The 27206-nt window shown below is 40.8% G+C and overlaps 1 protein-coding gene across 1 annotated transcript in view; it reads left to right on the forward strand.

Moving 5' to 3' along the window:
• hmcn2 (hemicentin 2) overlaps positions 1 to 27206 on the forward strand; it is a 356871-nt gene that overhangs the window by 269591 nt on the left and 60074 nt on the right. Inside the window, 10 exon segments of the mRNA XM_034169771.1 lie at positions 11507 to 11697; positions 16631 to 16712; positions 22325 to 22461; positions 22567 to 22708; positions 22823 to 22967; positions 23117 to 23244; positions 26373 to 26529; positions 26635 to 26756; positions 26837 to 27001; positions 27095 to 27202. Of these exon segments, the coding sequence (XP_034025662.1) occupies positions 11507 to 11697; positions 16631 to 16712; positions 22325 to 22461; positions 22567 to 22708; positions 22823 to 22967; positions 23117 to 23244; positions 26373 to 26529; positions 26635 to 26756; positions 26837 to 27001; positions 27095 to 27202 (1377 nt within the window).

A 27206-nucleotide genomic window follows, 5' to 3' on the forward strand; every position in this document is an offset into this window, starting at 1 on the left:
ACTGATAACTGGCCTTTGTTCTGCCGCCGTGGCTTGCTGATGCCGGACGGCCTCCACCCTACTGGGAAAGGTGCCGCCATCTTGTCTGCAAACATAGATAGAGCTCTACATGGAGGGTAACATTAGGAATCTACAGCAGGCCACGGAGCAGGTGATTAGAGACCCTGCAAGGCTTATGACAAATGTGGATGTGGAATCCATTATCTTAGCAGGGAAATTAGTGCAGAAAATCCACTATGGTATTAGTGCAGTTTATTTGCCAGGGAGGGAATTTCAACAAGTTGAGATCGTGGCCTGCTTCCGTAGTCGTGTCCATAAAATCATAGTGATATGCTTCCCAAACTTAATACCCATTACTATATTGAAATTGAGGATGACCCAGTGGTTGTTCCAGCAATAGCAAAGATTTCATGTCTGCTACCTACAACGCGCATGGAATGTCTCAAACCTAAACCTACTTCTAGGCATCTTATATATGCTACTCTGGAACCACCCCTAAACCCAAACAGTTCAACTGTCAAACCCACTGAGGTCCTTAGACTGGGTCTCATTAACATAAGATCACTGTTCTCAAAATCATTGTTGATCAATAATCTAATTATTGATCATCACTTAGATATGATTGGGCTATGTGAAACCTGGCTTAAACCTACAGCTGTCCTCCCCTTAAATGAGGCCTGCCCACAAGCATGTACATTTAGTCACATCCCTCGTGATGTGAAGCAAGGCGGGGGTGTTGCTCTTAATTTATAAATCTAGGTTTAGCTTATTAGCTGTTGGGGGTTACAAATATAACTCGTTTGAGCGTCTCATTCTCTGCTCTGCTCAGGATATTACACATTGCCAAGGTCAGAAAAATAAAAATCAGTCGTATTACTTTGTCACTGTATATAGGCCTCCTGGCCCACATTCTGAATTCGTAGATGAATTTGGTGCGTTCATCTCTAACTTGTCAACTAGTGTAGATAACATTCTGATCATTGGTGACTTTAACATTCGTATAAATAAGCCTTCTGATCCCCTCTGCAAATCATTTATGGAAATTGTGGATGCATTAGGATTTCAGCAATGCATTCAGGATTCGACGCACATTAGTGGAAATACCCTGAATCTGGTTCTCGCACGTGGTATTGCTGTCACGAATATTGACATCATGCCTCTTACAGTTTCGCTGCCGTGTTTAGTGGAACAACAACCTTATATATCATTACGGCGATGCATCAACTCCTCAACTAAGACTGAACTCGAAGCCAGACTGCCTGATGTCTTAGCTTCACATTTGACAAATACCCAGTCAGTAGACAGACTTGTGGATAGTTTATAGTCAGTGCTCAAAACTACACTCGACCTGATTGCACCACCTGTGTTAAAACCGCGCTCCCCCAAATCACAGTCACCTTGGTTCAATGATTATCTGCGTGACCTCAAGCATAAAGCAAGAGGTCTAGAACGGAAATGCCGTCGTTCAAAATTAGAAGTATTTCACCTTGCGTGGCATGATGCTATCTTAGACTATAAACATGCATTATTGGCTACAAAGCGGACCTACTACTCTGATTTGATCAACAATAACAAGCATAACTCAAAGTTCTTGTTCGACACGGTGGCAACACTTATGCATGGACAACCACCTGTAGTTTGCTCTCCTTTTACAGCACAAGATTTCCTGGATTACTTTGGGAAGAAAATAGAAGACATCAGGTTAAACATATCCCGGCATGCCTTAACCCAGTCACTACACCCTGCTATTGAGGTGGGCGCCACTACTGAGGTATTATCAAGATTTACAGAATTTGATAGTATCTCACTAGGCATGCTGACAAAACTCAGAATGTCAACAAAAAGCACAACCTGTTTATTTGATCTTATACCAACAAAACTGTTTAAGGACCTGTGGCCCACTCTTGGGCTGACTGAAGCTAATCTTTCTTTAGCTTCTGGATTTGTTCCTAAATGTTTCAAATCTGCAGTGATTAAACCATTACTTAAGAAACATAATCTTGACCCTAGTGTATTGAAAAACTATCGGCCGATATCAAATCTATCATTTTTCTCTAAAATTCTGGTAAAAGTGGTGTCATGGCAGCTCGTAGACTATCTTACTGAGAATAATCTCTTTGAGCCACTGCAGTCTGCTTTTAGAAAATATCATTCCACAGAGACAGCTCTCACTAAAGTGGGGAATGATCTTCTGCTTACAGTGGATTCGGACATGACTACGGTTCTGTTGCTGTTAGATCTCAGTGCTGCATTTGATACAGTGGATCATCATATTCTACTTGATGGGCTGGAAAATCATTTTGGGATTACTGGGAGTGCCTTTGCATGGCTGACGTCATACTTCTCGCTGACGTCGTTCTTCTCACTGTGTTTTGTACAGTAACACTACCTCTAACCTCAGTGACATGAAATTTGGGGTTCCACAGGGGTCCATCTTAGGCCCCCTGCTTTTCTCCCTTTATATAGCACCCCTTGGGCACATATTGCAGTGTTTTGGGATTACCTTTCACTGCTATACAGATGGTACTCAGTTATACATGCCGATAACTGCTGGCAATCTCGTTCACATAAAATCCTTAGAAGATTGCCTTGCAGCAGTGAGAAGTTGGATGTCTAGAAACTTCCTACTTTTAAACTCTGATAAGACTGAAATGATGGTTCTTGGTCCAGTGAGACATCGGCATCAATTTGACCAGTTAACGCTCAGCCTCGGCTCGTGTGTCATACATCACAATGACAAAGTGAGGAACCTTGGAGTAATTTTTGATCCTTCGTTGTCCTTTGGCCTCCACATTAGAAATATTACCTGGACTGCTTTCTTCCACCTGCAAAATATAGCGAAGATTCGTCTCATCCTGTCTATGGCTGATGCTGAGACCCTGATCCATGCATTTATCTCTTCTAGATTGGACTACTGCAATGTTCTATTTTCTTGTTTACCGCAGTCTAGCATTAGGGGTCTCCAATTGGTTCAAAATGCTGCAGCCAGACTTTTGACACGAAGCAGAAAGTACAACCACATTACAACCATTTTGGCATACCTTCACTGGCTTCCTGTCCCAGTGAGATCAGATTTTAAGGTTCTAAGTCTGCGGGTCACAGAGCTTTCTCTTATTGTGCCCCTGTTCTGTGGAATGATCTCCCTGCATCAATAATACAGTCAGATTCTGTGGAGATTTTCAAGTCCAGACTTAAGACGCACTTATTTTCTCTTTCATATGGCTAGCATACTGGTACAGTTTTGTTTTATGCTTTTTACTCATTTAATTCATTTATTAGTAATTGGAGTGGGCTGCGGCCTCAACTTTACCTCAATTCTGGGTCTTTCAGTGAAGTTTAGGGCTAGTGGCCGGCGATCACCTTAGTATTTCTTCTGTTTTTCTTGTTGTTTAATGCTGGCAAATTATACAGTATTTTTTTGTCTTTCTGATGCCTGATTCTGTTTTTTCTCTCTGTTTAAGGTGCAGCTCCATCCAGAGATGGGGGTTGTATTTGTGTTGGAAACCCTTGTGTCCTGTGCGCCAATAGCATTTCTTGTATATTTCGTCCGTGAATTGCTGTGTGAATTGTTCTGTAATTTATGTTTGTAGCATGGCCCAAGCAGAGGGTCACCCCTTTGAGTCTGGTCTGCTTGAGGTTTCTTCCTCAGAGGGAGTTTTCCTTACCACTGTTGCTCTGGGGGTTGGTAAGGTTAGACCTTACCTGTGTGAAGCACTTTGAGGCAACTCTGTTGTGATTTGGAGCTATGAAAATAAATTGAAATTGAAATTGATTTGAAAAAGATCTACACAGATGGGCTCTGGTTCCCTTCTTGAGCTTGAGCTCAAGAATGAGCGCAATTAAAATGAATATCCTCCCGCGTCTGCTCTACTTGTTCAGGAATCTACCAATTGAGGTCCCTGACACTCAATTTGATGAGTGGGACAAATGGTTCTCTCGATTTATATGGCAGGGCAAAAAAAACAAGAATTTGGTATCTGACTCTTCAATTGGCTAAGGGGAGGGTGGGGGGGTGTCTCCCTTACATGAAAAATTATTATTTTGCTTCTCAAGTAGCCCCACTTCTTTATTGGTGTAATGATTCTTACCAGGCAAGGTGGAAGGAGATAGAGTTTGACTTTTCTACACAATTCCCTATCTACTTTTTCAATTTCAATTTATTTTCATTTATATAGCACCAAATTACAACAGAGTTGCCTCAAAGCGCTTCACACAGGTAAGTCTAACCTTACCAATCCCCAGAGCAACAGTGGTAAGGAAAAACTCCCTCTGGGGAAGAAACCTCAAGCAGACCAGACTCAAAGGGGTGAGACCGTTAATCTGTTAACCAAAGACCGTTAATGATCCTTCCGCAGGTTCACCTACGGAAACCTTGTTACGACTTTTACTTCCTCTAGATAGTCAAGTTTGATTGTCTTCTCGGCGCTCTGCCAGGGCCGTGTTCCGACCCCGGCGGGGCCAATCCGAGGACCTCACTAAACCATCCAATCAGTAGTAGCGACGGGCGGTGTGTACAAAGGGCAGGCATTTAATCAACGTGTGTGTATGACCCGCGCTTACTGGGAATTCCTCATTCATGGGAAATAATTGCAGTCCCTAATCCCCATCACGAGTGGGGCTCATCGGGTTACCCGTGCCTCTCAGCGAAGGGTAGGCACACGCTGATTTGATCAGTGTGGCGCACGTGCAGCCCCAGACATCTAAGGGCATCACAGACCTGTTATTGCTCAATCTCCTGTGGCTGAACACCACTTGTCCCTCTAAGGAGTTGATGCCATCCATGCTGTTTTAGCTGATGGGGGTCTGATGTGTTGCCTTGAGAAGGTGGGGAACCCATGGTTAACTCACTCTTCATGTTTGGATGAAGGTGATTAGCATCTGTGGAATCCATAAAATGATGAGACTGTTTAGATGGGTGGCTTATGACTCAGATTTTATTCCAAACAGAGGCAATTCCTGTTTTAAACTGTGGTCTAATACAGGTCTAACAACTTATCTCTCACTTACACAAAAGGGTTCTATAAATTGTTTAGAATTTCTAGAGGAAAAGCACGGTTTCAAACGGATTGACCTACACAGATATTTTCAAGTAAGATCATATATTGAACATGAATGTAAATTAGCAGTTTTCTCTGAGTCAAAGTTTTTCCTCATTATCAAATCTGCCTTCTCAGTGACTCCTTCCAAATCCATCTCAAGTTTATACACTGCGAGCAACAACAATACCTTTTATGTGAAAGAAAAATGGGAAAGGGAAGCAGGTATTAAGCTAAGTGAAGCAACTTGGAATGTGACATGGAAATTCCAATGGACAACATCCAACTCTATGGATTGAAGGGAGCACTGCTGGAAGAATGTTATCCAGTTTTTTCAGACACCCTGTCAGGAGAAATACAAAGACACTAGCATGACCTGTTGGAGACAGTGTGGTTCAGCAGGGGCGAACCACTATCATATTTTTTGGAAATGTCACAAGTTGAACTTATTTTGGAGAGAGGTCAGAGACTCCTTAAGTAAAGTTTTTAATATTCAAATACCTTTAAATTTTGAATCCCTTTACCTGGGGTACAATCCATTTATGAATATAAGGAGCGATATAAAATCACTACAAATTCTTCTGGTGGCAAGTAAAAAATCGATTACCAGGAAATGGTTAAGTCCAAATCCCCCTAACCTTGAGGACTGGGTGGACATCATCCTGGAAATTTTCAAGATGGAGAAACTAACCTCTCTATTAAAAAAAACAAAAGGCCTCATTCTATCATATTTGGAAGAACTGGCTTGAATTCATAACCCCTATGAGAGCAGATTTTGTCTGAACACATTGGTACTGTAAACCACCTAAAAGTGTATGATTACAGTTATCTTACTCTCTTTACTGTACTGTATCTCTGTAACTCTGTTATATCTTTTAATGAAGTAAATTATTGTTCATTTTAATAGCACTGGAAGAGGACCGCACCTCATGTCATTGCCTGCAGTCTACTGCTGTGACTGCCTCTACCATGTGAACATGCTTATGCTGTGAGAAATTTCCCAGGTTCAAGACTGCCCGAGGCCCATTCATCTTATACATTTAGAGTTGTTACAAAAACTAGATCGACATGTGGATCTCATGCCAAACTCCTGTGGTGGCCCTGAGCAAAATTGGAACAGCACAACAAAATCTCATTGAATGGGGTTTAGTGTACAATAAGTAACAACTGCATTTCAACGCTACAGAAATGAGTTTAAAAACAGCATGGTCATTTAATTTAACAAATGAACAAAAAAGCAGTTACACTGACTGTTTTAAAATATAGTTGTTTTTCCTCATTTACATTTTTGTCATCAGTACTCAAATAATTTAGTAAGTAAGTAAATTTTATTTATATAGCACTTTTCACAGATAAAAATCACAAAGTGCTTCACACTGAAAATATAACATATCCCAACTATATAAAACAATAGAATACAGCATAAAACAACAAATTAATTAAAAGCTTGTCTGAATAAAAATTTCTTCAGCTGCTTTTTAAAAGAGTCAATGGAGTCTATACAGCTTAAAGACAGGGGAAGAGAATTCCACAACGTTGGTGCCACTACCTGAAAGGCCCGATCCCCACAAGTTTTAAACCTCGTACGTGGAACCAACAGCAACATCTGACCTGACGATCTAAGAGCTCGGAATAAAGAATAAGGTTTCAGCAGGTCAGAGATATACTGAGGAACTTGACCATATAAGGCCTTAAAAGTAACATTTTAAAATGAAACCTAAAATTTACTGGCAAGAGAAACCAAAAATGGAGTGATAAGGGATTTTTTATTAGCGCCAGTTAAAAGCCTTGCCGCAGCATTCTGTACAGACTGAAAGCGATCCAAAGCTGATTTACTGAAACAAGTAAAAAGGCCGTTGCAATAATCCAAATGAGAAGAGATAAAAGCATAAATAATCATCACAAATTCAACCTTTGAAACCAGTAATCTGAGTTTTGAAATATTCCTTAAATGATAAAAACAATCTCGAGCCAGCTGTTTGGAATGATGCTCAAGGGACATTGAACTGTCAAAAATGACACCTAAATTTCTAAGGCTTGACTGTAATTTAAATACATAAATTAACTAGGATCAGTTTTTAACACTGCTATTACCAGCATTTTTACACTACTCCTCTATCTACCAAATGCTGCCAAATGGCAGCACTACACTACTCCTCTATCTACCAAGCGCTGCCAAATGGCAGCACTGGGTACTTTACATCTCATTAGGCCACATTTTGTTATGTACATGGGGGCCATTAGAGAAGAATGTGCAAGTGCTGGAAAGCCAGCTCACAACACATACTCTGTTGACTGAGAGACGCAGAGATGGCTAAGCTTTATAGCACAGAGCATATAAGATATTTTGGACATCCAGTGTGGGCAGCAAAGTACTGTGCATATGACAATAAAGCTTTGAATCTTGAATATAAATTTCTTCTACTAAGTGTTGTGTTTTTTGTAACAAGTTCACAGAAAGGAGATGTGGCAGTGCCAGGTGCGTTCAAACAAACTAGGTCAAATGTCACCTGGTAACAATAGAAATAATAAGAATATAGAAATAACAAAACATTAGCATAATAACTATTGAAGTAATAGTGGTACAAATATCACTCCTAAAGCTATGGGTATGTCTTTATGGTCAAAGAATCTGATAAAGTTGAAAAGTTTATTTTATTCTTTATAACTAAACATCTGTTTTTTCTTATGTACTTGGGTTCTGTCTTTAGAGTTACTTCTTACAAATGCAACTGAAACTATTTTTTATTTTGCTGACACAAAGAGGACAAATGCACAAGCTGAATAAGGTGCTACTGTGTATTAGCTCATGAAAGGGGGTCGTTGAGATGTAAGATGTAAATCCAGGGAGTGCAGCTGCTATTTGGCAGCGCCTTGGGATTTAAAGGTATAACTGCCATTTGGCAGGTCCTTGGGATTTAAAGGTATAACTGCCATTTGGCAGGTCCTTGGGATTTAAAGGTATAACTGCCATTTGGCAGGTCCTTGGGAGTAGGAGTGTTTTAAATACAGTCGTATAACAATGACAAAGTAGAAATGAATATTTATCAACAGTAATACATTTTCAGTTGCTTCTTAAACCTGTCAACAGCAGTGTTGCCACAGTTACTTTGAAAAAGTAATCCAATTACTGATTACTGATTACTCCTTGAAAAAGTAACTTAGTTACTTTACTGATTACTCAATTGTAAAAGTAACTAAGTTAGTTACTTTTTTAGTTGCTTTCCCTAGCTGCCGACAACAACCCTCTGCCACCTCAACATGACAATGATACTTGTTTTGCCAAAACTCACTTTATAGTCACCCTTTCTTGACTTCAATGAAAACTTTATAAAAAGTAAAATAAATACCTCTTTCTTGACCTCATATTTAACTGTTGACAGCACTGTAACAGTAAAACTTGCAATTTCTAAGCTACATTGTTTATAAATGTAACTATTAAATTCTTTCTAACATTTTTCTAACATTTAAATTCTCTCTAAACATTTTACTTGTCGAAATTATTATTATTATAAGTAGTATTAGTAGTTGTAGTAAAAAAAGGCTTCAAAACTGGACCACAATTTGTAAAATGTGCACTCAATTACTCAATGTTGTATTGACACATAAATGTTGGCTATTAGCCAACAAACCAGGAGACAGTGTAATACATTTCCCCATTAGAAATGGATCTGGTCAGGGTATATCATCATGGTTTGGGCGCACAAGGACATACAGAGAACTCTAGCTGCCCGGCATGGCATCATTTGGAGTTTAAGCACATTAAAAAGGATGCTGAGGGTGAAGCGTCTCCCCATCATGAGGATGACAATTTAGGTCATATTATGGAGTTCATTTTAAACGAAAGGAAAACATGCACTCATTTTATTAATTCGAGGGCTCAATTAAAGGAAAACGTGTGCACGTTTTATTAATTTGAGGGCTCAATTAAAGGAAAACGTGAGCACATTTTATTCATTTGAGGGCTCATTTAAAGGAAAACGTGTTCACAAATTATTATGGCCAGGAAAACGTGCACACATTTTTATTAATTTGAGAGCACATTTTATTAATTCATGGGCTCAATTAAAGGAAAACGTGTGCACATTTTATTAATTCGTGGGCTCAATTAAAGGAATACGTGAGCACATTTTATTCATTTGAGGGCTCATTTAAAGGAAAACGTGTGCACGAATTATCATGGCCAGGTAAACGTGCATACAGTTTATTAATTTGAGAGCATGTTTTATTAATTTGTGGGCTCAATTAAAGCAAAACATGTGCACAAATGATCATGGCCCGAAAAAAATGTCACTTTAAGTGAACTCTCCTGGGTTCCGTAGCTTTGTTCTGCACCAACTACAACTTTTTAACATTGTGCAGAAGTATTCAACCACACAACCGAACAGTAATCCAAATATGATAGAACAAGACTTTGAATAATAAATAGGATAATATTTTTCGGTAAACATTCTGAACATCTTTTAATGACTGCAAGACTGCGACCCATTTTGGAAACAGCAGGAAAATCCCAGGAACCCCTAACAACTTAACTTTCTTTTAGCTGATTAAGATTAAGCTGAGGTTTTTCTCTTAAGGAGTAGTTATTACCAATTACACTCAACAAAAATATAAACGCAAAACTTTTGGTTTTGCTCCCATTTTGTATGAGATGAACTCAAAGATCTAAAACTTTTTCCACATACACAATATCACCATTTCCCTCAAATATTGTTCACAAACCAGTCTAAATCTGTGATAGTGAGCACTTCTCCTTTTCTGAGATAATCCATCCCACCTCTCAGGTGTGCCATATCAAGATGCTGATTAGACACCATGATTAGTGCACAGGTGTGCCTTAGACTGTCCACAATAAAAGGCCACTCTGAAAGGTGCAGTTTTGTTTTATTGGAGGGGGGGATACCAGTCAGTATCTGGTGTGACCACCATTTGCCTCATGCAGTGCAACACATCTCCTTCGCATAGAGTTGATCAGGTTGTCAACTGTGGCCTGTGGAATGTTGGTCGACTTCTCTTCAATGGCTGTGCGAAGTTGCTGGATATTGGCAGGAACTGGTACACGCTGTCGTATACGCCGGTCCAGAGCATCCCAAACATGCTCAATGGGTGACATGTTCGGTGAGTATGCCGGCCATGCAAGAACTGGGAGATTTTCAGCTTCCAAGAATTGCGTACAGATCCTTGCAACATGGGGCCGTGCATTATCCTGCTGCAACATGAGGTGATGTTCTTGGATGTATGGCACAACAATGGGCCTCAGGATCTCGTCACGGTATCTCTGTGCATTCAAAATGCCATCAATAAAATGCACCTGTGTTCTTCGTCCATAACAGACGCCTGCCCATACCATAACCCCGCCGCCACCATGGGCCACTCGATCCACAACATTGACATCAGAAAACCACTCACCCACACGACGCCACACACACTGTCTGCCATCTGCCCTGAACAGTGTGAACCGGGATTCATCCGTGAAGAGAACACCTCTCCAATGTGCAAAACGCCAGCGAATGTGAGCATTTGCCCACTCAAGTCGGTTACGACGATGAACTGGAGTCAGGTCGAGACCCCGATGAGGACGATGAGCATGCAGATGAGCTTCCCTGAGACAGTTTCTGACAGTTTGTGCAGAAATTCGTTGATTATGCAAACCTGTTTCAGCAGCTGTCCGAGTGGCTGGTCTCAGATGATCTTGGAGGTGAACATGCTGGATGTGGAGGTCCTGGACTGGTGTGGTTACACGTGGTCTGTGGTTGTGAGGCTGGTTGGATGTACTGCCAAATTCTCTGAAACGCCTTTGGAGACGGCTTATGGTAGAGAAATGAACATTCAATACACGAGCAACAGCTCTGATTGATATTCCTGCTGTCAGCATTCAAATTGCACGCTCCCTCAAATCTTGTGACATCTGTGGCATTGTGCTGTGTGATAAAACTGCACCTTTCAGAGTGGCCTTTTATTGTGGGCAATCTAAGGCACACCTGTGCACTAATCATGGTGTCAAATCAGCATCTTGATATGGCACACCTGTGAGGTGGGATGGATTATCTCAGCAAAGGAGAAGTGCTCACTATGACAGATTTCGACTGGTTTGTGAACAATATTTGAGGGAAATGGTGATATTGTGTATGTGGAAAAAGTTTTAGATCTTTGAGTTCATCTCATACAAAATGGGAGCAAAACCAAAAGTGTTGCGTTTATATTTTTGTTGAGTGTACAATACTTGTAGTTTTTTCAACATTTTGTTCATGCTTTTTCTTCAAAACTAAGTGCTCTGTTAGCAGCTACAGAAACCAAAATTACACCATGAACAGGAAGAAAAGGCTTTAACAGAAATGTGTGTGACTACAGTTCACACACACTTGGACAGATGGACATGCAATTTTTCCTTTTTTTTTTTTTTTTTTTTGCCTGACATGTTGGTCAAATTTGAAACAACAGAAGTAAATACATTGTGCTTTCGAATGCAGAGCCACCGAAGATATCCAGCTGGAGCTCACCAGAAGAGCTCATCCTAGCTGTTAACAGCCCACTGGAGCTGAAGTGTTCTGCTGTGGGAACCCCACCTCCCACCCTCAGCTGGCTCAAGGATGGCCGTCCCTTAGAGGATTCTGACATTGTTCAAGAGGATGGACACTTTGTCAGAATTAGTAAGGTTCAGGTAAATTACAGAATGACCATATATGATAATTTTGTAATAAAAATTCATGGATATTCATCCTGGAAGGTCAAAGTCTATAAACAGTGATGTAAAGTCCATGGTTGCACATGAATGTGATCAAATGCATGGTTTGATGATGGGCTGAATATGTGACTTATGCAAAAAAAAAAAGACAAAAAAAAAAACAGCAAGCATATAGCATTTAGCATGACCTTGGTGCTTCCCGAAAAAAATCTCTCGAAGTCATGAACAGTGTTGCTACAGTTACTTTGTAAAGTTACTTTATTAGTTACTTTTTTAGTTACTTTATACAGTTACTTCATTAGCAGCTTTATGCAGTTACTTTATTAGCAGCTGCCAACACCTTGTAACGAATAAGTAATGTAAAGCCTTGGTCCCACCAAATAATATAGCCATGAATAATGAGCCACGTATGGATTTGTCAGTGATTATTTGAATAATGATCCATGTAAAAATCCATCACGAAGCCTCTGTGTGCCTCTAAGTACCTCGCATGTGCCAGGCATCAGCCTCTTTTGAGCCACACCTGACCTGTCAAATGAGCTCAGTTCAGCCTCAAATGGCCCGTGTTGCTGCATGTGATCCTCGTCGAGACACATATGATCTATGTAGCACCATGTAATGTGATGTTGGTGAACGCTTAGACATGGGTTTAGTCCAAACCTCTAGCCCTCCCACACTTGGTCCCTTTAAAGTTTGGTTTTTCCATTCACAGCATCCACTCGAGATGTTGTCACATTTTTTAAACGCAGTTCAAAAACAAACACTCCTGCCCAGTCCCGTCGGTGTTCACATCCCTGTGTCAAGCTACAGTTCACCTGTGTTCCAGAGTCATTAAATGCAGCACTACTGCGTGTTTACCCAAAAAACAGACCACAGTGAGGTGGCTGCTTTAATTATATACACCTGCAACTGTGTGGATCACTCCTCTCCAAGAAAACCCCAAAACAAAACACATCCATAGACCAGCTAGAACCGAACCACAGGTTCCTGGACAGTGGGCTCTGTGCTTCTTCTCGCTGGTTTTATTTTGACACCAGTGATCCAACTTTTAACTTTGTGTTCGTCCATTATTGTCTGCAAAATCGCTCTTTTGCAAGCTTGGGTTCTGTGTAAATGCTTGTCTTGAGTGCGAGTCATTGTGTCAGCGTGCACGCCTCATCTGATCCATTATAACAAGATGTTAAATCTATCATAAACATACTTTGGCAGCTGCTTATGAAGAAGAAATGAACATGCAACTGTATTACCAAGCTATTAAAACATTGCAAATAATTACCTTTTAGGCTGTTTCAAATAGAGACAGAGAGAAGAAAAAATGCTCATTATTCACTGTTTATTATTTGGTGGGACCAGGGCTTAAGTAATAAGGTAACCAGTAATCTAATTTAGTTACTCAAGATTGAGTAATCAGCAAAGTAACTGTTACTTTGCTGATTACTCAGTCTTAAAAATAATAAATTTTGAGTTATAGTTACTTTATTAGTTTATTATAGCTGCTTATAAAGCAGGAATGAACATGCAACTGTTTTACCAAGCGATTAAAACATTACAAATAATTCTGTTCCAAATATGTTCTCCACCTCAGTGCATGAGACAGAGAGAGGTAAAAAGCTCATTATTCACTGTTTATTTCTTGGTGGGACCAGGGCTTAAGTAATCAGGTAACTAGTAATCTAATTTAGTTACTCTTAAGATTGAGTAATCAACAAAGTAACTAATAGGTACTTTGCTGATTACTCAATCTTAAAAATAATCATTTGAGTTCTAGCTACTTTATTAGTTTATTACAGCTGCAATAAAGAAGGAATGAACATGCAACTGTTTTACCAAACAATTAAAACATTACAATTATTTACCTTTTAGGCTGTTCCAATATGTTCTCCACCTCTGTGCATGAGACAGAGAGAGGAAAAAAGCTGCAAATGAAATGTCCTCTGTGATTCCAGAAGAGATTAGAGGTGTTTTCAACATCCAAACTGACAGAAAACAATTAATTTGCTACAAAATAATTATTTTATATACAGCGTCTGGCGCACAAAGCAGGTGGGATTGTAGTGCACAAGAGGGCTGTGCCAAAATAGCCTGTCCAAAATAGCCTGTCCTGTCCTCATAGCCACCAGGTGTTCCGATAATGGGCTTTTAACAGCCTCGTCCTCACTACAGACATGTCTCTAAAATCCTCGTATTACCTCATACACAACATGTTGTTGATGAATTTTGAACTTCTTGAAATTAGCGCCACACTCAGACATGAGCCTCATTAGTCAAATATTCTGCCTCTAAGAGTCACTATTCTCCCACAGTTGTTGAATAACTGGACTTGTACTAAAAAAAAACATGCTACGTGTCTCATTATTCATCCTTCATTATTTGGTGGGACCAGGGAAGTTTGAGTTCTAGTTATGTAATTATTTACATTCAGCAGCTGCTGACAAGTTGTAAAATGTAACTAAACTACTTTTCAAAGTAACTCTGGCAACACTGGTCATGAATGACCAAAGTATGTTAAGACTAGCAACAGAAAAAAATCCCACCACAGTTGAAACAAGACCACAACACAATGACAGAAAATCCAGGTTCATTGCAAACACCTTCCGGGAGCCTCTAATGCCTGGTTCACACGGCAGGATTTTAAAATTATCTGTAGGTTTCCAAAACCTGAGAGACCACACACGTGAAGATAAAAAAATCATAGATTGAACAGGTTTGGTCGTACAGTGTGTGGTGTTCAGCTGCACGGTGAAGTCAACACACCACACATGAACAGATTTCACACACGAACATTCCCATGTCAGACAGGAAATTTCACAAAATCTCTCGAGATTAAACGTGACTTCAGAGTAAACAGAAGGAGATACTTTGTGGACTACTTAAAACAGAGGGGAAAAAAATGACACAAAAAGAAAAGGCGTTCTTTAAAGGAGTGGAGACAGCGCGACCACCGGGCTTTCTGGTAAGTCAGAACAGCTTTTTTTTTTTTTTTTTTCCACTCCGTGCGTCTGTCACCTCGCTTTCTGATTGGCTGCATGTCATATTCAGCAGGCTGTGTGCTCGTTTGTGGTCGGTGGGCACAACACACACTGCGATATTGGGTCAAGACGATCCAACATGTTGAATATCCCAGATTTGCGATCAGAGCACTCCTAACATCCTTCCGAGCAGATCAGAGCGCTCTTAACACACCACACACGGCAGGAATATCTGATAAGATTATCTTCAGCATCATCACAATTGTTGGGGCGTCCTTAAGATTGTCAGAAGGGGAAGATCGGGTCCGCTATCGGCCAAATTATCTTGCCGTGTGAACCAGGCTTTAGGTTTTCTGAGGGATGGACAGGTTTCAGTTAATGACCTTCATTGATGGATATCCATGAAACTGATAAAAAATATATATATATATATATATATATATATATATATATATATATATATATATATATATATATATATGTACACTCAACAAAAATATAAATGCAACACTTTTGGTTTTGCTCCCATTTTGTATGAGATGAACTCAAAGATCTAAAACTTTTTCCACATACACAATATCACCATTTCCCTCAAATATTGTTCACAAACTAGTCTAAATCTGTGATAGTGAGCACTTCTCCTTTGCTGAGATAATCCATCCCACCTCACAGGTGTGCCATACCAAGATGCTGATTAGACACCATGATTAGTGCACAGGTGTGCCTTAGACTGCCCACAATAAAAGGCCACTCTGAAAGGTGCAGTTTTGTTTCATTGGGGGGGGGATACCAGTCAGTATCTGGTGTGACCACCATTTGCCTCATGTAGTGCAACACATCTCCTTTGCATCATCCGTGAAGAGAACACCTCTCCAACGTGCCAAACGCCAGCGAATGTGAGCATTTGCCCACTCAAGTCGGATACAACGACGAACAGGAGTCAGGTCGAGACCCCGATAAGGACGACGAGCATGCAGATGAGCTTCCCTGAGACGGTTTCTGACAGTTTGTGCAGAAATTCTTTGGTTATGCAAACCGATTGTTTCAGCAGCTGTCCGAGTGGCTGGTCTCAGACGATCTTGGAGGTGAACATGCTGGATGTGGAGGTCCTGGGCTGGTGTGGTTACACGTGGTCTGCGGTTGTGAGGCTGGTTGGATGTACTGCCAAATTCTCTGAAACGCCTTTGGAGACGGCTTATGGTAGAGAAATGAACATTCAATACACGAGCAACAGCTCTGGTTGACATTCCTGCTGTCAGCATGCCAATTACACGCTCCCTCAAATCCTGCGACATCTGTGGCATTGTGCTGTGTGATAAAACTGCACCTTTCAGAGTGGCCTTTTATTGTGGACAGTCTAAGGCACACCTGTGCACTAATCATGGTGTCTAATCAGCATCTTGATATGGCACACCTGTGAGGTGGGATGGATTATCTCAGCAAAGGGGAAGTGCTCACTATCACAGATTTAGACTGGTTTGTGAACAATATTTGAGGGAAATGGTGATATTGTGTATGTGGAAAAAGTTTTAGATCTTTGAGTTCATCTCATACAAAATGGGAGCAAAACCAAAAGTGTTGCGTTTATATTTTTGTTGAGTGTATTCTGAACATTCATCCAGAGAACATGCAATGTTCAGATGTAGTGATTAAGGTACCAGAGTGCAAAGACAGTGAAGGTTATTGAGTGAAGTTCAAGGTACAAGTATATGGTATTCTTTGCCAACTGAAACAAGAAATGAGCATAAAAACACCTGTTGTAGTTTTAAGTATTTGCTCCAATCAGTAACCCAGCACAGGAAACTAAACATGAGTGTTTGAGCTTGGAAAGGTTCCGATGTTCATGGCAATTATGGCTTGTGAAATAGATACACAGAAAAACGACTGTGTGGAAATAAGTCATGGTGGAATCGTTCAGGAAGTCTTTGTTCTTTTTAAAGGTCCATGATGCAGGTCTTTATACCTGCTTGGCCAGCAGCCCAGCAGGAGAGGATGGAAAAAACTACTGGGTCCGAGTCCAAGGTGACACATGGCATTTTTGCACGTTATTCAAAACATTGTTCAATAATTAAATCACACACTTTCTTCTCTGTCTGCACCTGGTGCAAGAAACATGAAACACTACTCATTCAGCACAAATAATCACGGCCTGCACATGAATAAAAAACAACCTTTAAATGTCCTTCATCTGGCACTGATAAGCGTGCTCTGTGACCGTGCATATCCTTTGTTATGGGAAATTTGTGCAGGGTTTTCAGTCTAAGTGTGAAGAACTGATGCCAGATCAATTAAACTTTTCATGCATTTACAAGCAGCAGTGGCTTTAATGGTCACCAGGACCCTGTGAACAGCAACAAGGATTCATAAATCCCATGCAAACAAAAGGTCTAAATTACACATGCCCCCCATGAACCGGTGTCACAGACCAAACGGTCCGCCCCTAAAAATTGGTCCTCCCTGCCTCCACTTCACATGCATCATTTCGGAGCTCAGCCGCTCATCTAAAATAACTGGTATTGATGGTGCTCGTGTGTGCGAAACAAATGTCGAGTAGTGCCATTTCGTCTACTCTCATATTTTCCTGATTTTTTTCTTTATTATTTACAAGATTTTGAAGTATAAGAGGTAGGGTTAGGGTGTAGACGAAATGGGAGTAGATGAAATGGGATATACGAGGTCTATTAGAAAAGTATCCAACCTTATTATTTAAAAAAAAACATATGGATTTGAATCACGTGTGATTGCGTCAGACAAGCTTGAACCCTCGTGCGCATGCGTGAGTTTTTTCATGCCTGTCGGTTGCATCATTCGCCTGTGAGCAGGCTTTGTGTGAGCACTGGTCCACCCTCTCGGCGGATTTTTATTGCGAATAAATGTGTGAACGATTTGGCGCTTTGCTGCATCAATTTTTTTCCAGAAACTGTGAGAGACCTCCAGGTGGACACCGTTCAAAAAATTAATATGGCTTTCAGGGACAATTTTATGGGGATTAAACAGATTAAGGAGTGTTACTGCCGCTTTAAGGACTGCCCACAACTCCTGAGAGCGCGGCGCGCTCCCAGCCCCCATCGACAGGCTCAGACCCCGCTGAAACAACCAGATCATTTCCAACATGAAGGCTTTGTTGATCCGGGACCTCATCTGACTTTCACAAAAAGGCAGAAGATGTGGACATCAGCACTTTTTCCGGCACATTCCACCGTTACAGGAGTTTTTTTCATGGAAAGAAAAGCAGAGGGACGCGCCACGGAGCCGTTCATTACGCGGGACAAAACCACCTCGGTGTTGGTCTCTCAGGACAGCTTTCAGGTGGATTTCAGATGGATTCCAGTTGTTTTACAGTCATGTGAATATCCAATTGTGATTGTGCATGAGCTGGACATGCCAGAACATGTCCCGTGAGGCTTCATCACGGCGATTCGACGCAGCCGCTTCTCTTTCCATGACAATAAGTCCTGTAACAGTGAAATGTGCCGCTCATTTTTAAACTGGACACTGTCTTGATCCGGTATGTCATCTGACTAGCACAGGAATTGTGAAAAGACGTGGACATCAGCACTTTTTCGGCACATTAAGACAAATGTGCGGAGGAGTTCCGCGCGTTGCGGTGCAGCCGCTCGGCGCAAAGCAACGCCGTGATGAAGCCTCACGGGACATGTTCTGGCATATCCAGCTCATGCACAATCACAATCGGATATTCACACTACTGGAAAGCAACCGGAATCCGTCTGAAATCCACCTGAAAGCTGTCCTGAGAGACCAACACCGAGGTGGTTTTGTCCCGCGTAATGAACAGCTCCATGGCGCGTCCCTCCGCTTTTCTTTCCATGAAAAAAACTTCTGTAACGGTGGAATGTGCCGGAAAAAGTGCTGATGTCCACATCTTCTGCCTTTTGTGAAAGTCAGACGAGGTCCCAGATCAACAAAGCCTTCACGTTGGAAATGATCTGCTTGTTTCAGCGGGGTGTCAGCCTGTTGATGGGGGCTGGGAGCGCGCTGCGCTCTCAGCAGTTATGGGCAGTCCTTAAAGCGGCAGTAACACTCCTTAATCTGTTTAATCCCCATAAAATCGTCCCTGAAAGCCATATTAATTTTTCGAACGATGTCCACCTGGAGGCCTCTCACAGTTTCTGGAAAAAAAATTGATGCAGCAAAGCTCCAAATCATTCAGACATTTATTCGCAATAAAAATCTGCAGAGAGGGGTGGACCACACCTCACTCAAAGCCTGCTCACAGGCGAATGACGCAACCGACAGGCATGAAAAAACTTACGCATGCGCACGAGGGTTCAAGCTTGTTTGACGCAATCATACGTGATTCAAATCCATATGTTTAAAAAAAAAAAAATAAGGTTGGATACTTTTTTAATAGACCTCATATGTACTTTCCTAAGAGTAGACAAAATGGAAGTAGAGCAAATGGGAGTAGACCAACTGGGAATAAACTGCTAGCACAATCCCAGACATGTCCCACGATGTCAACATTTCTTACATAAACAAATAAAACTGTAAATTACTATGCTGAAAATGAAAGACATGGCCAAAAACAATAGATTCACTGGTCTTCACCAGTAAATATATCTAAAATATCAAAGCTGAAAATGCAGTACTCACTCACTCATTCAATGATTCACTGACTTACTGACTTCATTATGCATAACCATGCCTTGCTAAATTTTAATTCTTAAGGTACCATAATTGACTTATTTGTTTTCAACTCACATTGCACTTGGCTTTTCACACAAAACTTTGAAATTTGGAGTCCATGAATATTTAATAAAAAGGACAAAAATAAGAAAAAAAGACACAAAATGGACAAAAGTAAAAAATAAAGTAATATGCATATCAGTGTTAAAGGGATAACTCCCATTTTAAATGCATGTCCATATGGTTTGTCAGAGATATGCTCCATTGTTTGTCACTCTGAAAAGGTGGACATATAACAGGATACAAGAAAAACGTGAACATGATCAAGTTCTTGATGGCCTGCAGCTGCGTCCACCCACAAAAACTTTGCACACTGCAGTGATGTGTACAATACAGTCAGAGAAATAAGTATTTGATCCACTGTCAATTTTGCAGGTTTTCCCACCTACAAAGAACGGAGAGGTCTGTAATTTTTATCGTAGGTACACTTCAACTGTGAGAGAAAGAATAAAAAAAAAAAAAAAAAATCAAGAAAATCACATTGTATGATTTTTAAATAATTAATTTGCATTTTATTGCATGAAATAAATATTTGATCACCTGCCAACCAGCAAGAATTCTGTCTCTCACAGACCTGTTAGTTCTTCTTTAAGAAGCCCACCTATTCTGCACTCTTTACTTGTATTAATTGCACCTGTTTGGACTTGTTACATGTATAAAAGACACCTGTCCACACACTCAGTCAATCACAATCCAACCTATCCACCACGGCCAAGACCAACGAGCTGTTTAAAGGACACCAGGGACAAAACTGTAGACCTGCACAAGGCTGGGATGGACTACAGGTCTTCAAGTAAGCAACTTGGTGAGAAGACAACTGTTGGTGTAATTATTAGAAAATGGAAAAAAACACAAGATGACTGTCAATCTTCCTCGGTCTGGAATTCCATGCAAGATCTCACTTCATGGAGTAAGGATGATTCTGAGAAAGTCCAGAACTACATGGGAGGACCTGGTCAATTACCTGAAGAGAGCTGGGACCACAGTCACAAAGATTATATTAGTAACACACTATTCCGTCATGGTTTAAAATCCTGCAGGGCAGCAAGGTCCCCCTGCTCACACCAGCACATGTCCAGGCCCGTTTGAATTTCACCAGTGAGATTCTGGATGATCCAGAGGAGGCATGGAAGAAGGTCATGTGGTCAGATGAGACCAAAATAGAGCTTTTTGGAATCAACTCCACTTGCTGTGTTTGAAGAATGAAAACAACCCCAAGAACACCGTCCCAACCGTGAAGCATGGGGTGGAAACATCATACTGTGGGGGTGCTTTTCTGCAAAGGGGACAGGACGACTGCACCGTATTGAAGGGAGGATGGATGGGATCATGTATCACGAGATTTTGGCAAACAACCTCCTTCTCTCAGTAAGAGCACTGAAGATGGGTCATGGCTGGGTCTTCCAGCATGACAGTGACCCCAAACACACAGCTAGGGCAACTAAGGAGGGCTTCGTAAGAAGCATTTCAAGGTCCTGGAGTGGCCTGGCCATCTCCAGACCTGAACTCACTAGAAAATCTTTGGAGGAAGCTGAAACTCCAAACCTGAAATATCTGGAGAAGATCTGTTTGGAGGAGTGGACCAGAATCCCTGCTGCAGGGTGTGACAACTTGGTCAAGAACTACAGGAAACATTTGACCTCTGTAATGGCAAACAAATGTTTCTGTTCCAAATGTTTTCTATGGGATCAAATAATTATTTCATGCAATAAAATGCAAATTAATTATTTAAAAATCATACAATGTGATGGATTTTTTTTTTTAGATCTCTCACAGTTGAAGTGTGCCTATGATAAAAGTTACAAACCTCTCCATTCTTTGTTGTTGGGAAAACCTGCAAAATTGACAGTGTATCAAATACTTATTTCCCCCACTGTAGATGGGTGACCTGAGAGACAATTTCCCCACATTCTGACAAACAAAATTGAAGTGGTATTTTCTAACAGTAGATGCCACAACTGACTGATTATGTATGTTAAAGGAAAACTTAAAGTATTTTTAAGCATGCAGGTCCAGCTTATTTCACTGAATGTTTGCTATCCCAGGATTTAGCCAGATACACTCTGTGGAAGCAACTCATACAGTGGAAAAACCTGTTATTACCCCCTCTGAAAAAGGCTAAAAACTTTTCATTAGCTGGGAAAGTGTTAATGTTTGAGGTTGTCTATATGGATTTACTTCCAAATACCCAGAGTGTCCTGCAATAGACTGGCGTCCTGTCCATGGGGCACCCTGTCTTGTGCTCTGTGATTGCTGGCATAAGTTCCAGCAACCTCCTGTAACCCTTGACTGGAGTAAGCAAATAGAGAAATGTCCTGGGTCTTGCCAAGGACTTCCTCCCAATTGGACATGCCTGGAAGACCTCTCTTGGGAGATGACTAGAGGGCATCCTCACCAGATGCCTGAACCACCTCCACTGGCTCCTTTCAATGTGAAGAAGCAGTGGCTCTACTCTGAGTCCCTCATGGATATTGAAGCTTCTCCTTCTGTTCCTGAGTATAAGCCCAGATACCCGATGGAGGAATCTTATTGTGTTTATACCTTACTATTTTGTTGCTCAGCTGTACAATTTCAGTGATTATTCACAGTTAAATTAAATACCAGAAGTTACAAAATGTCATGAACATCACAGTTGAGATATATTAGGCTCCAAAGGAAACTTGTCAATCTATAGCAACTTCTTGAGAAGTCATTTGGATAAGTGTCACAATGTCTTGAAGACAAAAAAGAAGTCCAGTTGCTCAGATATCTTCTTCCTGAATGACTAACAAGCTTCATTGACAGTTCTCAAATTCTTCTTCTTACACTCATTGCTCAGCTCAGGCTGTATGAAGCTGGAGTTTGCATTCCTAACCACTGCATACTTTTATTACAAATTACTTTGGTGGTGTTGCCACTTAATATCAGTGCATGTACAACTGTTTCAGTCCCCCCAACCCTCCTCAGCTCAGGTGATGTGAGGATAGTGACGGTGCCAGTAACTGGACATCTGACATTGGAATGTCTGGCTGATAGTGACCCTCCTCCTGATATAGAGTGGTACAAAGATGAGGTCAAACTACAGGTAATTGATTGAGGAAAAAATTAAAAATCCAGATACTAAGTTGTTATCCATCACACAATATAGCATCTCATTTACATTTACTTCAACTCCACCTACTAACATCAGCTGAGTGGTCGTATCCAACGCCTGGCAGGAGGTCAATACCTGGAGGTTCAGGAAGTCAAGCCCGAGGATAGCGGTCAATACAGCTGTGTGGTCACCAACATGGCTGGAAGTACCAGTCTGGGTTTCACTGTGGAGATTCTTTGTAAGTCAGATTATGATTATTATTGTTCTAAATCAGTTTTGGCAGTCATATCCATCCAATATGGCAGAACTAAATCAGTACGTTACATGTTTCTGTCATTTTGTACTTCCCTAGTGCCACCTGTGATAAAGGAGACCAGCTCAGTGGTGACAGCACGCGTTGGCCAGGATGCAGTTTTATCTTGTGAAGTTGAAGATGAACCATCTCCTACGGTCTTGTGGAGGAAAGATGGTTTCCCCGTGACTCAGGATAACAATAAGTAGGCTAAGATTCAATGTAGCTTGAACTTCTTTGCATTACATTCAGTCCAATCGGAAACATATATGACCTTTGCTGTTTCCACCATTCTGTTTGTGATACCTTAAGTACATTAAGTGTTTTAAACATTTGCTATGCTGCTTGTTTCAGGTACACTGCTTTATCAAAGGGGTCATTGCAAGTACATAATGTTCAGTTGAGAGACGCTGGTCGATACTACTGCACTGCATCCAACCAGGCTGGCTCTGATCACCGCGGAATGGATCTTCGAGTGTTTGGTGAATATAACAACATAATTAGATTTTTTTTTTTTTGTAACTACAGTGAGCTTTCCTATGCAGTTAGCTCCACCATGATTTTTGACCCAGCCCTAATTTGTTTTTGTCTCTAAACAAAACAACTCACAATATTATGGATGGGATGGTTTTTTTTTCCCCCCGCTGGCCAAAAGCCCAAAGGGGGATTATGTCATGGCAATTTTCTTCTTTAGGACAAATTTCATGAAACTTGGCACAAGTCTTTGTTATAGGTTTGTAATATGCATATTATCATATTGTTTGAGTTAGGTCCATTTTACCAAAGTTATGGCCCTTGATTAGCAAATCTAGACTCTGTCAGTTTCATGAGTAGGTGCCAGCATTCTGAAATAAACTCATCTCACATTTTTTGTTGGAATTTTGGGAAACTTGGTACAGTTCCTTGTTATAGGTTGGTAATAACATGTAAATTGTACAAGATTGACATTTTGCCAGAGCTGTAGCCCTTGATTAACAAACCTAGGCACTGCCAGTTTCATGAGTTCGTGTCTGCATTCCGAAATCAACTATCACATACCTTGAGTTGTTATGAGAATGTAGCATGCACGTGTACCAACGCAGCAATTGTCAAGCGGGGATATTTTGCTCTCACTTGTTTTATTTGTTTGTTTTGTTTGAGTTGTTGTAATGGAAAGTTTGTGGCCTAGGATTAGACTATTACAATTTTGATTCAGTGTACAATGGAATTATTTCACAGACTGAATAATGTAAAATGCTACTTAAAATTTGAGATAGTGTGGGGAACCCTCACGTTTCAGTACTCCAACATGAGCAGTCTACTTTTTAAAATGATTATATAGACAAATGTGGGTGTTAGGATGGGGTCATAGACTCTCAGGTGATTTACTCTACGGAATCCATGGCAGTGCACCTCAGGGCTTGTATAGGACTTATAGAACTTCTTCTATCTTTCTGATCTTTATCTTTCTCTATCTTTCTGATCATTCTGATCTTTAGTGGTATGCCTAATTTGGAAAATGGTGCTTTCCCCTCATTAATGTATGTCAAACTGAGTTAAATTATTCACCATGTGAGCTGAATTCAGCACCTCCATTAATGTCGTGCAAAGTGAGCTTCTGTAATGTTTGAAAGCAGTGAACTAATTGGTGAGGCTCGAGTCTTAAATCTATTAATTGTTCCTTATTTCAACTGAGAAGGTCATGTGATATGAAAAAAAAACTGCCCTTTCAAAAATACAGATTCAGCAAGGAAGCATCACAGGACAAATATTCTTCTTAGAATAACTCTGTTAACATAGTAACTTTAGTCCACGTGACCCACCAATGTTCCAGCATTGCTATGACATTGCTGTAGAAGGCCACTTGATCCTATCAACCCACCTCTTCATGGTGGTGTTATAAGGAGATTCATCACCAAGTGTGCTGAACCTGTCATGGTGGATTTAGTTTAGGATAATACTATTTTGCTGATATTGGCTTCTTTTATGTCCCATGTTTTCAGTTTTACTGTTTTCCTTTGACTCAAAGGGTATTAACTGCAAAATACTGAAAAGAAAGTTTCATTCTGGGGGTTATCTTTTTGTGTTCTCTGTAATATTATACAAATGGTGACTGGATAATCCAGTCACAATTTGTTTTATTATACATCTGTGTAGTTAATAAATGTATCTTTACAATTGTGTAAAAAAGTCATCCCGTACTGTAGTGAGTTTATGGTACTGTGTTTCAGCCTCTGGCCAGACTTGGAGCGCACTGATGCGTAGAACTGTCCCAGTTCATGGTCGAGTGTGGCAGTGGGAAGCTTCTCGAACTCGTCGGATGAAACACCATGAAAATCTTTCCCGTCATCCTTCCCTAAAAACTCCTTGAACAGTGCAGAACTTTTCTTGATACTTTTCGGGGTACTCTCACTGTCTTTGTTGGATAGAAGAGCATTTATCCCATCAGTATCCATGGACGCAAACCTTCTGCTCTCCGCCATGATGTCGTCTGCTACACATCATGCTTGCACATGCGCGAAACATTGTTGCCCCGTTATGACAAAATCAGTCCGCAATCACTCATAATGTTGCCCGAAATGGTGCAGAATCAGTCAGTAATGTGGCTATTGTTAACTTTGAATGATTTATTGTGAAATGTATTGCAATTATTACATGCGAATCATCCAGTCAGACCAAAGGATTTCAGTCAGATATATAATAAAGTGAAATATGGCATTTTTTTATATTTTGCTATGTGTGAATGTACTATTTTGACAATGTAAATTACAATAATAATGTAATTCTAACTATATAAAATTTCTTGACATTGGCAGAAGCATCCATCCATCCATCTATTTTCTTCCGCTTATCCGAGGTCGGGTCGCGGGGACAGCAGCTCAAGCAAAGCCGCCCAGACCTCCCGATCCGCACACGCCTCCCCCAGCTCCTCCGGGGGAACCCAGAGGCGTTCCCAAGCCAGCTGAGAGACGTAGTCCCTCCAGCATGTCCTGGGTCTTCCCTGGGGCCTCCTCCTGATGGGACGTGCCTGGAACACCAGAAGCATTTTCTTTCCAAATGTTTGAATATCTTGGTAGTGCAGGATGTTGTAACTGATCATGTTTGTGTGTCTGTGTACCAAATAACCCAGAAAAAGGTGAACAGATTTTCACAAAATTTGGGAGGAATATTCCTTTGGTGACTATGTCCAGATGATTAACTGTGAGAGCATATTGGTCAAAGTCATCAAAAATATTGTCAGAATAACACATTCTGCAGTATATCTCTGCAAGACGTTAAGGATTGAGAGATGGTGTGAGGTTTCTATCAATCAGTAAATCAATGATAATCAAATAATATGAGTGACATTATGATAACATCAAAAAAATGTCATAAAATTGTTCTAATTTTCCAAAAAGCACATGATTCGGGATCACATCACTGCATGAACTCACATACACTTCAATGACTCTTCACATCACACCACAGGTGCCACTGCCCCAAAATAGCATATGGTACTGCTGATGCCTTTCATTGCTTCTGTTTTTCTCATATTTGATTTTTTAATGGGTTCTGGTATTAGAAACCATAAACATAGATACTGTACCTGTAATTAACATATTTAATCTAATTTCATCTCCTTTGGCTTTAGTGGGCCCTACAATTAGTCCAGGTCCATTCAATGTGACAGTAACTATGGGGGTTAGAGCTGTGCTAAGCTGCGAGACCACAGGTATACCGCCACCCAAAGTATCTTGGAAAAGAAATGGGACTCCACTTCATATCACCCAGCAGTCTGGTGCATACAGGTATGCTTGTACTAGTTTTGAATACATACAGTCCATCTTGCACTGTTAGTCTTAAAATGGGCAATTTAAAAAAATCCCTACAAACTTACATTATTTGCTTTCCAGGTTATTGTCTTCTGGGTCTCTGGTCCTTTTGTCACCGTCCACTGAGGATGAAGGATATTTTGAATGTACTGCTGTAAATGATGTTGGAGAAGAGCGCCGGGTGATTGAAGTCATTATGCAGGGTATTGATTTTCAGCTTTGGACAGTCAGACTGGTGGGGGTTATATGATTTAATTGATCAAAGTGTCATTTGTTCTTGCAGTTCCACCGTCTATTGAAGACGATGTCACCACAGTCACGGCTGTGAAAATGTCTTCTGTAGCATTGCCTTGTCGTGTACAAGGACTGCCACGGCCCATTGTCACTTGGACAAAGGGGGGAAACAAAGTGGGCTTGAGAGGTGGAAGCTACCGTGTCCTTCCCACTGGTAAGATATCATGATTGGAGCTTTAGGGATATTGGACAAACTTGCTTACCAGATGCTTGACAAATAAAAGGTTTCTATTCTAATTCTTTGCAGGGTTATTGGAGATAAAAGCTGTTCTTCCAAGTCACGCTGGCAGGTACACTTGTTCAGCCCGCAACCCAGCTGGAGTGGCTCATAAACATGTCTCTCTCACAGTGCACGGTGG

Source organism: Thalassophryne amazonica, chromosome 5 (assembly GCF_902500255.1).
Source record: "Thalassophryne amazonica chromosome 5, fThaAma1.1, whole genome shotgun sequence".
NCBI classification, from domain to species: domain Eukaryota; kingdom Metazoa; phylum Chordata; class Actinopteri; order Batrachoidiformes; family Batrachoididae; genus Thalassophryne; species Thalassophryne amazonica.